General features: G+C 42.8%; 1 protein-coding gene across 1 annotated transcript; it reads left to right on the top strand.

Annotated features, from left to right (window-relative positions):
- Positions 1–2,530: 2,530 nt before the first annotated feature.
- On the top strand, positions 2,531–13,773 carry SLC46A3 (solute carrier family 46 member 3; the record flags this gene model as incomplete). Its single annotated transcript, XM_079549239.1, has 5 exons — positions 2,531–2,722; positions 8,449–9,322; positions 9,730–9,813; positions 12,714–12,870; positions 13,686–13,773. The coding sequence occupies 5 exons, from the start codon at positions 2,531–2,533 to the stop codon at positions 13,771–13,773; spliced, it is 1,395 nt and encodes a 464-aa protein (XP_079405365.1).
- Between the last annotated feature and the right edge of the window lie 996 nt (positions 13,774–14,769).

Below are 14,769 nucleotides of genomic sequence, written 5' to 3'. Positions count from 1 at the left end.
CTTTGCCCCTTGACCAGTGCTGATCTCTGAAACAGCTCCTAATGTTCTGAACTTTGAACTTCATTAAGCACGTCTCTAACATATTTCTGCCTGAAATGAGAATGGTTCAAAACCTCATGGCAATGTTTTCCATGTCCTGACACCCAAATGACATATCACCTTTGAAGACTGGTAAAGTTTGGTTTTAAGATTGTCTGACTGAAAGCTTAGCAAGAGCTCCTAGGAGACTTGATCTCCCCAGTGAGTACACACACATCTTCAGTCCTCCAAGACTCCTGGTGACTGGGGAGAGGCTCTCCTCTGCGGCTCTAGGCAGACTATCCCAAAGAGACTGCTCACTAGAATGAGTTATACTTGCACCATGCATGCCTGTGAATGACAAACTGGACCTAGCAAGAAACCTGCTGGGGCTCAGAGCTTCTTCTGTGGAACAACAGAAAGCTCCTATGGGCTTACAATCCCTCCTTCACCCCATCCAAATGATGTTACCTGCTGGCTGGGTGACCTGAACTGCCCTGCTCATCCGGCAGCCCATTGGCCTACAACCCTCACACGATCACTTTTGCTTTATCTTGTATCAAAATACTGCTACAGGACAAATTGGACTATGGACCTGGATAAAGAGAGAAGGACAACACTCTGTAGAGCTGAGCTCAGGCCAGAACTGTGTGTTACTGTCTGTCAACAAGCCTATGTGCCATACCAAATGTGCTCACCATTAGGAGACCATGGCCACTGAACCTTTGTGTTGATCCTGTACTGAGGGGTATGACAGGCCACAGTGGCTCCCAAATTTGGGGCTGAGTGGTGTGTGTCACATGGTAGCGAAACACATTCAGAGATCATATGACACACATTGCTGGTGCTAAATAAGCTCATGAAGGAACTGAAAATTTGTGAAATTATTGAACTATAGGTGCTTCCTGCTTTAAGAGAAAAACTACTTCTGGGAAGCTTTAATTTGTTATTATTATTAATCTTTTCTATTTTTAGATAATAAGGTTTTCTGCAATATTTGTGATTGATGAGAAGTACGAAGATTGAAAGGTGTCCCTTTTCTTCTGCTCTCTGTGTTTCCTGTCCTTGTTGTACCACACTTGTGGGAAGGTTAAAATCATCTCTTTGTGTCATGGCGCAGGGAGGAGTATGAGGAGAGCAGGGGCACTGCTGTGCCAGTTCCAGAGCACCCCACCTCAACGCAAGGGAAAGTAGTGTCTGCACTGCAGCAAGCAGCTGCTATCAGGGGTGATACAGCAGGGCTTCTACCGTAGATGTATTGGTTGTACAAGAAACGCACCCTGAAGTGTGATAGCTCTGATGCAAAGGCATGCTCCATCCCTTGTGCATGTAGACTCATAGAATGCTCAGATCATGGGACCACAAAATGACTTGTGTTGGAAAGGAGCTTACAGCCCACCCAGCCCCAACACCTGCTGAGGACAGGGATGCTTCCCAGCAGCTCAGACAGCTCAGAGTCCCATCCAGCCCAGCCTTGAGCACCTGCAGGGATGGGGCACCCACAGCTCTCTGGCCTCATCTCCATCTGAGTGAAGAACTTTCTCCTGACATCCAACCTAAATCTCCACTCTTTTAGTTTAAAGCCATTTCCCCTTGTCTTATCGCTATCAGACCCTGTAAAAAGTCAGTCCCCCTCCTGTTTATAAGCTCTCCTGAAGTCCTGGAAGGCCGCATTGAGGTCTCCCCAGAGCCTTCCATCCTCCAAGATGAACAGCCCCATCTCCCTGAGCCTGTCTTCACAGGAGAGGTGCTCCAGCTCTCTATCGCCCTCCTGGCCCTCTCTGGACCCGCTCCAGCAGCTCTGTACCCTTCTTGTGCCCGACCCCCAGGCCTGGGTGCAGCACCGCATCTGGAGCCTATGCTGTCTTTCACCACGGTGGACACAGCCCCAGCCGGGCAGCACAACGGCAGATCTGCACCACCATCACCTCTCGCGCAGTGCCAAAGCACGGGCCGGGGCAGCGCCGCCAGAAGACAAAGTCCACCCCACCTTGGCAGCAACCACGCCGGACTCCGGGCAAGCGAGACGCACGGCCCTGAGACAAACTGCCGGCAACAAAACCCTGCCAAGAGCGTGAACGGGGAAAAGCCGTCACAGAGTCTCTACACCAAAATCAGCCCTTACTGGGCTGCAGATGGGAAGGCGCGCAGAGGATCGGCGAGCACATCCGCACCGCCCCGCGCCGCCCGCCTCCTTCCTCCCGGCCGAGGGGCGGGACCGCGCCGCTGGAGAGCCGCCCTCGCCGCCCGGCCCTCGGTGTCGCGCAGTGCGGACATAAACACGGCGCGGCGTGACCTCTGGCGGGACGGGGCGGGGAGCGGGCCGGCTGAGGTACGGCGCCGAGGGCAGGGGCGACCGGCGGGGATAGGGAGGAGGAGGCGCTGAGGCGGGCGGGGGGTCGGGTGCCGCAGTCCTTCCTCCTGCAGGTTGGGTGGCGGTTTCCTTTCGTCTCAGCGATCGTTGTGACGTTTTCTTTTTTCTGCTGAAGCGAGTTAAAGGTAGGATCCAGAAATGAGGAAGGTTTTGCTCGTGGAGCCGGTCATTTTCGTCTACGTATTCGCAAGTTCCCTGACGGGCCCGGTGGTACAGCAGTTCATTTACCGAAAGCTTTGGGAAGAGGAGTACAACTCCACCGCCATCAGCAGCGACAACAGCAGTCACTGTGTGCGAAACAAGAGCAGCCCAACTTATGTCATGCAGAAGGTAAGAGCAAGGAGAAAAGGCATCCGGAAATACAGGCGATAAAACCTTCAGCCTGTAGGTACTGAGCAAGTCGTTCTCTCTTTTACCTTATTTAACCTTTTATAGGTAGAAAATGTAGTAGTTTCCTAAACCGCTGTCACTTTGCTGCCTACTTGCTCTAGTGTTGCACTGGACGTAGTTGTCATGCTTTCAGGACAATGAACGGCTGAAAGAGGCCGGGAAGAAAGATCCCAGAGAAGTCTGTGGGGATATAAGGTGTGTGAGGGAGTTTTGCAATAAGGGTGGCACTGGCATGGGTTGCCCTGAGTTCTGGTGGGTGGAGCCCCATCCATGGAGACGTTCAGGGTCAGAGATGGGGCCGTGAGCGCCTAATCTAGCTCTCGGTGGCCTGTTCAGTGCAGGGAATTGGATTAAATGGCCTTAAGGGTCCCTTCCAACTCAGACAGTTCCATGCTTCTATGAATTTTTTCCAGGAAGATGCTGAGATAAATTCATCCTCTAATCTTTTAGTCATCTTTTACTGGTTGAAAATCATCTTGGATTGGGCCCAAGTTGACATTGGCCTCCCGTAACAAAGGGTGCAGCTGCAAGCTCTCCTTCCATGTGTTTATTCACTATCAGTGGTGTCTCCGTGATTTGGAGTGCTCTTTGTACATACAGTTTGACAATTGTCCTACATATATAAAACATCAGATCTACCATTCACAGAACACTGCTCATCTACCTTGTTGAAATACAAAGGTGGCGTGATGATCCATGGCCAGTACCATTTGTTACACTTTTTCATGGTATGCTGTGTAGCTGGGTGCTGACTGAAACCTCTGCAGTGGTACTTCAGAGCAGTTTTAATGCTACACATTAGTGGAACTGATGTGGGGTGTCAACAGAAGAATTGATTATGCTCCATTTTTGCTTTCAGAGAACCATGGAGTCATTAAGTTGGAAGAGGCCACTAAGATCATTTAGCCCAACCGTTAACCCATCATCACCATGCCCACTGACCATGTCCCTAAATGGCAGGTCTTCTCTTTCCTTGAGCACCTCCAGCAGCTGTGACTCCACCACCTCCCTACTGTCTCTTTCCACTCTGTTCCCACTGTTTGCCCAATGTGTTGTATTTAGCAGTTATTACAGTTAGAGGTTACAGTTTGGATTAGATCAGAGTGCTGGTTCAACAGAAGGCTCATTTTTTTTATTATTATTATTATTTTTTTTTAGTTTGTAACTGTTTTTCTGAAGCAGTGAATTCCTCTAACATACTCTGTATTCACATGATTGCAGTATCTAACATGGGGATGGCAATAAGAATATATTTACAGAAGAGGTTCAGCAAAGTCATCCCTGATAACAGCAACTGAAGCTTGGATTGGGTTAAGTGGAATCTGACTCTGCATGGTAAAGTGAGAAAAGTAGATGCCTGGACTGTAAATTGTGCAGAAAATGGGGTTAAGTTACACAGAAAATGAAGTGAATGGAAGCTAACTGTTGGTATTCCTTGATGCTGCAGTAAAACAGGTGGCACTTGAAGATTTTGGTCACATCCAAGGTTGGAATCTGTGACAACCTGCTTACGTGAAGAACTGAACATTGGAGCGTATCAACCTCATTTGTCAGATATAAAATAAAATCTTTAATGGCTTGTGCTTCTGTTGAAAATAAGAAATGTTCAGAATTTTTAGCATGAAGTAGGTTCTTCCTCTTCATAGGGCAGGAGAAGGAAGAATTTGAAGATAAAGAGGTAAATAGAATTCTAGTCCAGATTGCCCAGACAACAGCCCAGACAGCAAAGGAAGGTAATATATGCCATCCATTGGAACTGATCTGGAGATCATAACCAATCATTGTTACAAATATGCTTTTGTGTTCCTCCCCCAAAGCCTTTTTTTTTATTATTAGCTCCTTGTTTGTTACTGTGGGCATTTTTTTGTACAGTGTCATTTGTCAATGGAAAAGGCAGCTATTAGAATTTGATGTGGTGCTTGGTAGTTCCAATTGCAGAGTCCATCAGAAAACCTACCAACATTTCTGTACTTTGCATTTGCTAGAAACTTCCCAAATACAACTCAAGCTTCCAATTGTGACCACATACACTCCAAGATTTAACACTTGATGTATCTTTTGGCAAAAGACTGAAGCAGAGTGCTGAAATTTACACAGCAGCACTGATTGAGGTGACAGTGGATTTGCAAGCTACGGGATTTTTGGCATAAAGGAAGGCAACTGTGTTTCCTACATACAGAAGTTTTGATATTTGAGAGTAGGAGTCCTTTGAGACGTTATCTGAGTCATGGCCAGTAGAACTTGTTTCCCTTTCTTGACAAAGTTCCATTCCCTCCATTTCAATGGTAGCCCACAGGCCATGAATTATTGAACAGTCATGCTGTAGTCTGTCTGTCTAGCCCGTATTTTTGTACCATGCTTGTTCCCATCATATACTGATGTAGAACTCAAAATCAGCTATAAATTTCAGTGATGTCTGTGCTGAGCTGTAGCCCCGTGTATGATGAAAAGAGTAGATCCAGTAATACAGTCCCAGGCCTTTTCCTGATGATAGAAGTAGGTGTTTGGGATTTTCCAAGGTCACTCTGAATTATATACATAGGTACAGTAAATTCTACTGTCAGGGGTGTTTGGTGTCAACTTTTGGAGGAAAACCTCATCTAAAGATTGAGTTAGTGTTAAGTCCTTCAGTTCTGGGGATGGAGAAGCTTCTTACTGATCTCATTTATTTCAAATTGAAACGTAAGAAGAAACTAAAAGAAGATAAAATCACTTGAGGTCTACAAAAAAAAATAGACTGTCATTCAAAATGGATAGTCTAGGCAGCATGTGGATTAATTATTTCCTGGATTTGCATTTATTATAGCAATTTTGCGATAAATAAAAATGAATTTCAAAGTAACTCAAATACACGGAGCCTTCTGATCCCTGGTTTGAATAATCGCTTTTGTAGCTCAGGAAGAGCTATGTTATTAATTAAGCACTGTTTATCGTTCAGGGCACATGCATTTTTCCTTTTGTCAGTAATATTTGTAATTTTGTGAGCCTGTTTGCCGTATGCTCTACATTGTAGCCTCAGGCAAAAGACTTCCCTCTTAATTTGATCCGTATGCATGTGAATCATTTCTTCACTGTCATTCTTTCCATTTTGTAATCTGTGTTTTTGGGCATTACTTCTGTCCAGCATAAGCATTTGTCTCAGAGTAGAGCAAATTCACAGATTAGAAAGCTAGACCTTTGTTTTTGAGTGTGTGTAGTTACGTGATGAGTGAGTCTTTGTAGCTACATGATTACAAAGCAGCTGAGGGTTTGACCAGTTGTTTTCTGTATCGATTTCTGATGAGTTTATAACAACACAAAGGGGGACTTTCACTCTAAATGAGTTTTTCTGTACTTCTTTAGTTGTCTGGTCAGTAGGCAGCAGGTCATTTGTGGCAGTAGGGTTACAGTCATTTGGGGTGTCATAGAATCATACTATAGAATCACAGAATGGCCCAGCTTGGAAGGGACCTCAAGGATCATGAAGCTCCAACCTCCCTGCCACATGCAGGGCCACCAACCTCCCCATTTAATACCAGACCAGGCTGCCCAGGGCCCCATCCAATCTGGCCTTGAACACCTCCAGGCTCAGGGCATCCACAGCCTCTCTGGGCAGCCTGTTCCAGCACCTCACCACTCTCTCTGTAAAGAGCTTCCCCCTGACATCCAACCTAAATCTTCCCTCCTTCAACTTAAAACTGTTCCCTTTTGTCCTGCTGTTATCTACCCTTTTAAAGAGTTGACTCCCCTCCTGTTTTTGGGCTCCCTTTAGGTACTGGAAGGGAATCCGAATTTATAGCCACATTCCTTATGTTGTACACCTGCTTCCAAAACAATGAGACCCAAACCTTTGCTGGTTTCTTCCAAGTTCATATATCTGTGTATTTCAGCAGTAACATCTGCATTGCATGTTTAATGCAGACTGAGAACATAAATAGTAATAATATTTAGTTTGATTTCCAGTGTATTACCTATGTACTTTTCTACGGGGGTCATTGACTTAGAATGACACTTGTAAAGAAGCAACACCTGCAACAGGCACTGTAAATGGCACAAATAGCACAGCCTGTTGCAGAAAGGTGTTTTCATGCTCTACAAATGCAGCTACAAATGCCCTGGAGTTATTTGTGCTTTATTTGCTGTGCTTTGTTTGCTGTGCCTGTTTGTCTGTGGGCTGAGTTGCTTCCTTTCCCATTGGCACTGTCGTTTCAGACCAAATAATTTCCCATCCCTTGCCAGTCTTGCTGCCATTCTCCTCTCACATTAAGTCCTTTCCTACAGCTTTATGCTCCAGGTAGCCTGGCTTCCTGCTGCGCTGCCATACCCATAGACAGGGCTGCTGCCCTGCTCTGTCTGATGCCTCAGGGATCTGATTTCAGAGTTACACTCTATGTTTGAAAGTCTATTTTGTGAGATGATCCTGTAGGAAGGGTTTGTGTGAATGCAGTTACCACCTTTTCTGCTGCTGCTCTTTTATCTGGATAGGTTGTTCTCTTTGAAAGGGCTGCTGGGACTGCTGTTTCTTCAGTCTGCATAAATCTATTAAAAGCCAGATCCAAATCAGCTTGCTGCACACCATCGCTTAGCAGCCAGCTTCATTAATGTGCAAAATATTTTTTCCTATTAGCTCTTGAGTTCTTTTCTTTACAAACATTGATATTCTATTAACTATAAACTGTATTTGACTTTAAAACTTCTTTTTAAAAGAACCAAGACATTTTTTCCTATGATGTTTGTTTACAGCATTAGCTACTGTTCCTTATGAGAATACCTGCTGTGGCTTATCAACAGAGGTATCACTGATTTGGACAGTTTCTGAACCCAGAACTTGCCAGTAAGGAGTTAGTTCACATTCTATACACATGGGTCAATATAATTTTTAATACTATTTCACATCTGTGTGCTGTTGCTACTCATAACACGGCACATTGGGATGTCAGCAGCAAACGCTGCCCTATTCACTTGCAGAATGTGTTGGTCAGTGAATTGCTTCTTTGTGACCCTCCCACCAGGATTATTTAGGGAGAAAAAAAAGATCTCCTGTGAGTAGAGAGCCTGGGCTGTGCTTCTCAATCAAAGATTGTTCTACTAATGATTTCTGAAGGATTAAAATGGGCCCAGTATCCTTTGGCAGTGCTCTGTATTGTAGGAGGTGCATACAGTAAGAACACCAGCTCTTGTAAATGAACGTAGCAAAGAATTGTTGTTTTGTCTTTATTGAAACTGCTGTGTCAAGAGTACTTGTGAGAGCATATCTTAAGAAACAAGTTCTGGTTCTGGGGTCTAATGCAACAAGGGATGTTTGAGAGGTACTGGAAACAGAATTACATGGCGTGTCTTTGAAAAATGCAATTCCTCTGTATTATTATCTGGTATAATGTATATATTATGATATATACTACTATGCTGTATTTGATTACAGCATAATACAGTATTATATGAGATCATATAATCTTGGAAGATGATACTGTATATTTTACAATAACATATTTTATAATATGTAAACAAATACTGTCTTATGATAAATGTTATGCTGCATGCTTATTATGGCATAAGTATATAAAGTACATGATTATATATCATATATATACATACATATATATGTATATATATATATATATATATTTTTATTTTTTTTTTACAGTATATTATGGTGTTTACCATTATTTCTGATTTTCTCTTTGCAGGGAGTTCAAGAAAAGACTTCTCTTTTTAACATGCAGCTGGACTTAACAGGGGCAGTTCCCAGCCTGATAGTTGCTTTTATCATTGTAGCTAATGGGGATCACCAGGGACGAAAAAAGTCTTTGGTTTTACCATCAACTGGAGCTTTGATTGCAGATATTTTCCTCACTATAATATCGTACTTCTCCTTGCCAATCTCTGTCCTGTTTTTGGTTACATTTATTTCGGGACTGTTTGGGAGTATGGCAACTTTCCTTGGAGGAGGCTTTGCTTATATAGCAGATCAGTGTCATGATGAGAAACAGAAAACAAAACGAATAGCTGTGGTTGATTTAATTTTTGGAGTTGTATCTGGATTGGCAGGATTGTCTTCTGGGTACTTTTTAAGAGAAATGGGCTTTACATGGACATTTGTGACAGCATCTCTACTTCATGTTGTTAACATTATCTATATTATTTTTTTTCTGGAAGACACAGTGCACATATCTGAATTGCAGCAACAGGCACCATTATCTTATAAAGAATATCTAAAAGAAACATTTTCTGGAGTGTACATGCTTTTTAAAACTGCCCCTTCTAAAAAGAGAATTTTAATCATTGTGTTACTTTTTATATTCATGACTTATTTATTTACTATGTATGGGGGGGGTTCCCTTTTTACATTGTATGAACTGGACGAGCCACTGTGCTGGACTGAAGTGTACATTGGATACGGAGCAGCTGCATTCACTTCTGTCTCTCTGACCAGTTTTTTGGGAGTTTACTTATTTTCTAAATGTCTCAAAGACATTTACATTGTATTTATCGGGATATTTTCTTACATTGGAGGAATTGTCATGGCTGCCTTTGCCAAAACAACCCTGCTCATGTTTTTAGGTGAGTTCAAAGTCAATTCTCAACAATATAAAAGAAAATCCTTATGTGTGATTTATAGTGATCTGTGGTGGTGGTGGATATTGGATGCACCACACTGAAGAGGTAAAATATACAAGGTTGAGTCATACTGATTTAGGGTTTAATCAAAAGACAAATAGTATGGAGAGTGAATGAATTTACTTGGCTTATGATTTGGTTTTAGTGCTATACGTATGTAGTGGATTTAGGGATTCCTCTGTGCTTGGATACTTATGTTTCAGTGCACAGCTGGTTTGATTGATTGATCTCCTTGTACTATTTAGGCGACTGAGCACTCAAAAATACCTATCTAGTTTGTTTGCAACGTGTCTGTAAAATCTGGGATTTCTGTTGCATTCATGTCTCCGTACCGATTCGTTGCTTTACAGTAAGATTGCCATCTTTATTCTGCATTATGCCTGTTCCTGTTCTCCGATCCATGCTGTCAAAAGTGGTTCTCCCCAGTGAGCAGGGTGAGTGGAATTTGTTTTTCAAAAATGCTGTGATGTTGTATTTCAGAAGAGAGACACACCAAGGTCACCTTTAGACAAACAGATATATATTGGTATTTTCAGACTGCTTGCTGGATGAGTTTAGAGGTATTTTCCAACCTTGGTGATTGTATGATTCTGCTGCAAGTTTCAACTTTGAAAGAAGTTATTGCTCTAAAAAGGAAGATTATGGAGAATATGAAGCAGAAGAATGCTCAATACCTATACAGATCACAGAATCATAGAATGGCTTGGATTGGAAGAAACCTCAAGGATCATCAAATTCCAACCCCCTGCTGCAGGCAGGGTTGCCAGCTGTAGGTCAAGCTCTAGATCAGGTTGCCCAGGGCCCCCTTAGACCTCCAGGGATGGGACATCTGCAAAATCTCTGGGCAACCTGTTCCAGCATCTCGCCACCCTGTCTGTGGAAAAGTTCCTTGTAGTATCTAATGTGAATCTCCCATCCTTTAACTTAAAACCATTCCCCCTTGTCCTGTCACTGTCTACCTGTACAAAAAATGGATTTATCTCCTGTTTGTGGTCTGCCTTTAAATCCTGGAAGACCATAATGAGATCTTCCCAGAGATTTCTCTTCTTCAGACTGAACAAGCCCAGCTTCCTCATCCTGTCTTCATAGGAGAGGCATTCCATCCCTCTGATCATCCTCATGGTCCTCTTCTGGACTCTTTCCAAATGCTCCTCATCCTTCCTGAGTTGAGGGTCCTGGACCTTGACACATTAGAGTCCAGGTGGGCCTAGAGATGGGGGAAGTCAGAATAGAGGGGGACAGTCATCTCTCTCTCCCTGCTGGCCACCCCTCTGTTGATGCAGCCACGATACTGTTGACCTTCTGGGCTGCAAGCACACACTGCTGGCTCATGTTTTTCATCTATCAGGACCCCTGTGTCCTTCTCAGCAGGGCTGCTTTCAAAGATTTTTTCTCTCAGTCTGTATATTTATCTGAGATTACTGAGTGCAACATTTGCAGCTGGCTTTGTTAAACCTCATTAGGTTTACACGGTCCCATCTTTCAAGTTTATCAGGGTCTTTCTGGATGGCATCCCTTCCTTCTCCATATCAACTACACTGCTCAGCTTGGTGTCAGCAGCAGACTTGCTGATGATGTACTCAATCCCATCATCTGTCACTGATGTTAAAGAGTACTGATTCCAAGATGGGCCCCTGGGAGACACCTCTCATCACTGGCCTCCACCTGAACATAGAACCACTGACCACAACCCTCTGGTTGTGACCTTCCAACTAATTCCTTATCTGCCAAATAGTCCACCCTTTGAACCTACATCTGTCCAATTTAGATGTAAGGGTGCGGTGGGGACCATGTCAAAGTCCTTGCACAAGTCCAGGTAGATGACATCAGTTGCCTTTCCTTTGTCCACCACTTCATCACAGAAGGCCACCAGTTTGATCAGACGTGCCCTTCCATTGGTGAAGCCTTGCTGGTTGTCTGCAATTACCCTCTTGTTCCTCATGTGCATTAACATCTCTTCAAGGAGGATCTGCTCCATGATCTTCCCAGGCACAGAGGTGAGGCTCACTGGCCTGTTGTTCCACAGATCTTCCTTTCTCCCTTTCTTAAAAATGGGAGTGATATTTCTGTTTTTCCAGTCACCAGGGACTTCATCTGTCAGCCATGACTTTTCAAACACATGGAGAGCAGCTTGGCAACCACATCACCCAGCCCTGGGTTGCAGATGCAATATTACAGTTCCTTTTGTAAACATGACGTGTAGAACAGCTTCTACATTCACAAGATTTTGATGGAGAAAATAAACGCTTGTTGTTTCATCAGTGTCACACTTTATAACTTAGAAAGATAAGCATTAAGTGGTCAGCCTTCAGTACACTTAAAAACAAAGGCTTGGATGCCGAGCAATGTACCAGCTTCACAAATGCCCATGACCACTTAAAGGTGTCTCAAGGGCTGTAACATATTATTTCTAGAGGTGCTTTCTTTAATGGAACACACACACAGAAACATGTGAGGCCTCAAAATATGTCTCTGGTGTCTCATATTTTGCTGCAGCTAGATTTTGAGGAGCACATATTGTCTAGAAGCATTCTTGTGAGTTGGTTTTAATTTTAAAAAGTACACATCTTTAGACACTGAAACAAAGATCTCTTTGTACTGTTGTACAAAGTACTTTGTACCATGTTTCTGTAGTTGTTGTTTCTTGGCGTTCTTTGTGGCTTTGGATACTTGAGTAATTTGATGCAGGAATTAGGTTGCCTCTTGCCATCCTTTTCTGCTTACCTATTGTGATTTTGTTTATAGTCTGATGAATATGGACGCAGCTTGGGAAAATGTGTCCAAAAATATGCAGATGGGATAGGCTAACACCTCAGTGTGTAGTGCAGAGCCAGTAAAAGATTGCTTCTTTCATTTAAAAAATGAGAAGGGTATGGTTATGTGCTGAACCAGCAGTCCTTGTTGCTCTTTGTTGCAAAGAGCCTTTTCCACATGTAAGAATGGAGACTAGCGAAGGAGGAAAAAGGAAGGGGAGACTGAGGGAGAATTGAAAGGGGTAAAGGATGAAGCTGTGCAGAATGTGGTTAGTGAGTATGAACAGCTTGAATTTCATGTAACAAATAGATTCAATATAGCAATGCGGTGACAGGATAATAGCAAAGAAAAGTAGTTTCCTCTAACAACAACAGCAACAACAAAAAATTTCATTTAAAAAGTCTTCTGTAGGAGTCCCCATGGAAGACACTTCCATAACAAAGATATATGGTAGTCAGCAGCTTGTTACTTGCACACTTGCTGAAATATTGCAGATAGATCTTTTGAAACAAGTTTAAAAACTTGGAAAGTGTTTTGGTTTTGTTTTGTTTGTAATCCAATCCAATTTGTTATTTTGCAGGTGCTGTGTTTGCTTGTATTGCCTGTTTAGAAATTTTGACTGGCACTATTTCACTTGCAGTCTTTAATGTTATCTATGCAGCTACAGTTGCATGGTTTTCAGGCTTTAGCTTCCTCTTGTCAGCCATCCTGTGTCTAATTCCACTGGGCGTACTGTGGTAAGTACATATCAGGAAGGTGCTTCTGAGTACTTTTACTGGTGGTTTCTGTTTTGACATGAATTGAAGCTGGGTGGTTTAATGCATTCTCAAACTTCAGTGTTTTCTAACTCACTGGGTGTATTTTGTGTGTAGCCCTTTCTTTGTTTTTCATCCAATTTAGGAACCAGTTATATATAGCAAACCTATGGCAGATACTCTGAGGTTTGTCAGCAGGGAACTGCTTGGAGTATGGCAGAGCTGAGACTGGGGAATATAGCAGTGATATGAGATTTCCAGTGGGGGACAAGACAGAAGGCAGGGAACCCAGGCTGTGGAGTTTTATTTTCAGTTTGGTTCAGTGCTGCATGGTAGAGAAGGTTCCTGTTAAAACATTCTCTCGTGAGCAAAAGCTAACAAATATTAATTACGAAATCACTCCATCCTGCAATCAAAACCACTGTCGATCATCATAATAAATTTTGGAAAGCTGCTTTTCTTCTATCATTAGTTTCTCAGATGTCCCATCCTTTGAATAACCGCCCTCCAAAGCCTTCTGTTTGTCACACAGCGTTACTGTTTGAGAGATGAAATGTTAGTAGTTCCAGTCTGTAATCAGTCTGCCTGCTAAATTAGTTTTTTTCATATGCAGCAGAAATGATATTGCCTAACTTTTCTAATAAGGGACAAGTACTATCATTGGTTTTGTTTATTAAGATATGTCCAGGGCTTTGTGCTGTGGGAGATGGCTGTAACAGAACTATCAGGTTTGTTTTTACTGCTGAATCATCACGCTATACTCAGCTAACAGTATCTATCTTATCTGTGCCTTGCAGCTGGCTTCTGTGCACAAGCTGGAATGAGGAGGACTTGGCTCTGCTTGTACCTGAAGAAGTATCCAGCATAGACAGCGTTGATAGTTGAACAGAGGAGTCACCAACTATTTGGCTTTTCTAATCTGACGTGCTGTGGCAAAGGCCATTGTGTCATACTGACACCATAGAGATAACTCATGAGTTGCAGATGAAATCTAAAACTGGCTGCACTAAGCACTCAATTGATAGCACTTTACATCCAGTCTTTTTTTAGCACTTGAATGAACCTATCTCCTGTACTTAACTGTGCAGATAGGCCAACAATGGAGATTTTAATGCTGCTTTCAGCGTGGAGAAAAAAAGTAAGGTAGGCTGATTGTCTTTTGCCACTTACCCCATTTCAAATTTGAAAATATAAGCTGTAGATTATGATACATCTTGTGTCAGTCTAAGTAGGGGTACAGAGATAAGCTTATCAGCCCCTTAGCCAGAGGATGTTGGCAATTCTGCTGGAGCCAGTGGAGCTCGTGCCAGCTGTGCATGCAGTCCACTGCATACATCTTAAAAGCTCCATCTTAACTGTGAAGCCCACAGAACTGTCTAAAATTACTAAACAAAAAGGTACCTCTTTCAGAAAGCAACTGAACGGAACGCAAGACTTGTACCTGCTGTAAGACTTACCTCTCTGCAGTTACCAGAGAATGTTTGTGCAAGTTGAATGTATGGTGTTTGGAGCTTGCCTGTGATTTAGTTCTTACAATGGATTTTCACACTTAGGAAATTTCCAGACTGTAAGAGTGTGAAGTTAGGCCTGTGCCTACATTTTGCAGAGGCCATACTGCACATTTATTTTTAAATTATAAATCTTTCATCATTTTTTTCACATACTGGAGGCTACCTAAAGACAACTCTATGTTTTGTCCCATGGATACTTCTTGTTTTCCAGTTAAGCTGGCAGCACTGAACTCTGTATTTCTAATGAAAGGCTGTAACAGCTTTTGTTTTCAGATACTTTTTTTATTAATTCTGAAATGAGGTGACCAAATCTGAACTGTGCACCTAAGCATCTTAAAATGAATGCAGTGTAATTTATTTGCACTTGAAT

This window comes from Tetrao urogallus, assembly GCF_951394365.1.
Source record: "Tetrao urogallus genome assembly, chromosome: 1".
Classification (NCBI taxonomy): Eukaryota; Metazoa; Chordata; class Aves; order Galliformes; family Phasianidae; genus Tetrao; species Tetrao urogallus.
Note: the sequence above shows the minus strand (reverse complement) of the source record. Positions and strands in the feature narration are given on the sequence as shown.